Source organism: Momordica charantia (genome assembly GCF_013281855.1).
Source record: "Momordica charantia cultivar OHB3-1 chromosome 9 unlocalized genomic scaffold, Mcharantia_2.0 BLBB01000009.1, whole genome shotgun sequence".
Taxonomy (NCBI): domain Eukaryota; kingdom Viridiplantae; phylum Streptophyta; class Magnoliopsida; order Cucurbitales; family Cucurbitaceae; genus Momordica; species Momordica charantia.
Window position 1 is genome coordinate 21,573,354 of NW_028275167.1, and position 1,875 is coordinate 21,575,228.

Genomic DNA, 1,875 nt, shown 5'->3' on the forward strand with positions numbered 1-1,875 from the left:
CTTGTTTTTTTAAAATAGGTGACCAATCATACCTCGTAGATGATTGGTGGCGACTCTAAACCCTAATCTCGAAAGAGATACTTCAGGGGATAACGTCGATCGCTCCGCGTTGCGATGACGTTGCGACAACATATGTCGGGATAGCTTGAGCTATGCTCTTAATCAGCACCTCCTTACCACCAGCCGAGAAAAAACTGGCTTTCCTACCCTGAACCACCTTCTAAACTCTATCTTTGATCTTCATAAAATCACTGCTTTCACTATGCGAAAGGCTCGATGGGAGGCCCAGATAATCCCTTAAATGAGGGACCAGCTTCATTCCCGAAATAGATGTCATATAATTTTTGAAATAATCCCCAACATTTGTAGAAAACCACAAGGCTGATTTATCGAAGTTAACCTTCTGTCCAGATGCCTTTTCATAATCAAGTAGGATTATCTTTAAAGCATAGAGCTCAGGAATCGTAGCCTTGCAGAAGATCAAGTTATCGTATGCAAAGAAAATATGAGAAATGGTTGGGCATGAAGGTGCTAAGGAAATACCTGAATCCTGCTTGATTCATGTGCTATTTGGATAGTCGGAGAAAGTCCCTCTGCACAAATAAGGATAAGGTAGAGGGATAAATGGCCCCCTTGCCTTAACCCTCTTTGTGGAATTATGTTGCCTTTAGCCTTGTCGTTTATAAGTACCAAAAAGGAGTAGGACGTAATGCACTCCATAACTAAATCCACCCATCGAGAATCAAAGCCCCTTGCCAACATCATTTTCTCTATGAAAATTCATTCCACACGATCGTACGCCTTGCTCATGTCCAGCTTTAGAGATGTCAACCCCACCAAGCTTGTACGTTTTTTCTTCATTGCGTAGATACACTCATGACCAATGACAATATTATCATAAATTACCATTCTTGGAATGAAAGCAGATTGACTATCTGAAATAATCACATTAAGGACAGATTTCAATTTGTTGGTCAAGACCTTCGTAATGATCTTATAAGAGACATTGCAGAGACTGGTCGGACGGTAATCTGATACCGTGCGTGGCTTTGGAACTTTCAGGATTAGAGCAATAAAAGTAGAGTTCCATTCTTTGATAGAGCGCTTCCGATTGAGAATGTCCAGACAGTTTCCCACCGTTATATTTCCCACTGACCTCCAATACTTCTGGTAAAATAACGCTGGGAATCCGTCAAGTCGTGGTGCTTTTTAGAGTGCACTGTTTGAGCGCATATTCAATTTTCGATCTGCTAAAAGGAGCAAGCAACCTCGCGTTCATCTCCTCAATTACCATACTTGGGACATTCTGGAGAATTTTGAGCATGTCCTCTTCCCTAGGTTTTGAAAAGGAGAAAATGTCTTCAAAATAAACGAAAAACTTTCCTCCACTTTAGACATATCCTACGTCCACACATTATTCTCAGTCTCAATACCCCTTATTAGAGTTTTTTTGCCTCCTCATACTTGCACGTTTGTGGTACCACTTTGTATTCCTATCTTCCTAATTTAACTAATTTTCACGGGATCTTTGCTTCCAAAAGATTTCTAACTCTCGCTCCCAATTATTGATTTGCTCAAAATCTCAAGGGGGGACCTGCATAGATGTGGGAAAGGGCTGAACGAATGTGCTTGATTTGATTTTTGAAAGATTTGTTGTACCCTTTACTAAACTGCCCAAACATTTCAGCACAACTCTTAAGGCATCCTTCAAGGCTATTTTGATTCAGCACACCAACAGCTTTAATAATATTCTCACACTCCTCTGATTTGGTCCACACTTCATCGAATTTGAAAGCGTAATTTCGCCAAACTTGTGCAATCGTAGTGTCACAGAGTTGAAGTAAATATAGGCCTATGGTCAGACTTTGCCCAATC

General features: G+C 40.6%; 1 protein-coding gene across 1 annotated transcript; it reads right to left on the reverse strand.

Moving 5' to 3' along the window:
* Positions 1-220: 220 nt before the first annotated feature.
* On the reverse strand, positions 221-765 carry LOC111018297 (uncharacterized). Its single transcript, XM_022294327.2, has 2 exons — positions 544-765; positions 221-469 (listed from the first exon to the last, which is right to left on the reverse strand). The coding sequence occupies exons 1-2, from the start codon at positions 763-765 to the stop codon at positions 221-223; spliced, it is 471 nt and encodes a 156-aa protein (XP_022150019.2).
* Positions 766-1,875: the final 1,110 nt, after the last annotated feature.

Coding starts and splice junctions, on each gene's coding strand:
- LOC111018297 (XM_022294327.2), bottom strand. CDS start 765: ATGATGTTGGCAAGGGGCTTTGATTCTCGATGGGTGGATTTAGTTATG. Junction 470..543: donor ATGAATCAAGCAGGATTCAG/GTATTTCCTTAG, acceptor ATCTTCTGCAAG/GCTACGATTCCTGAGCTCTA.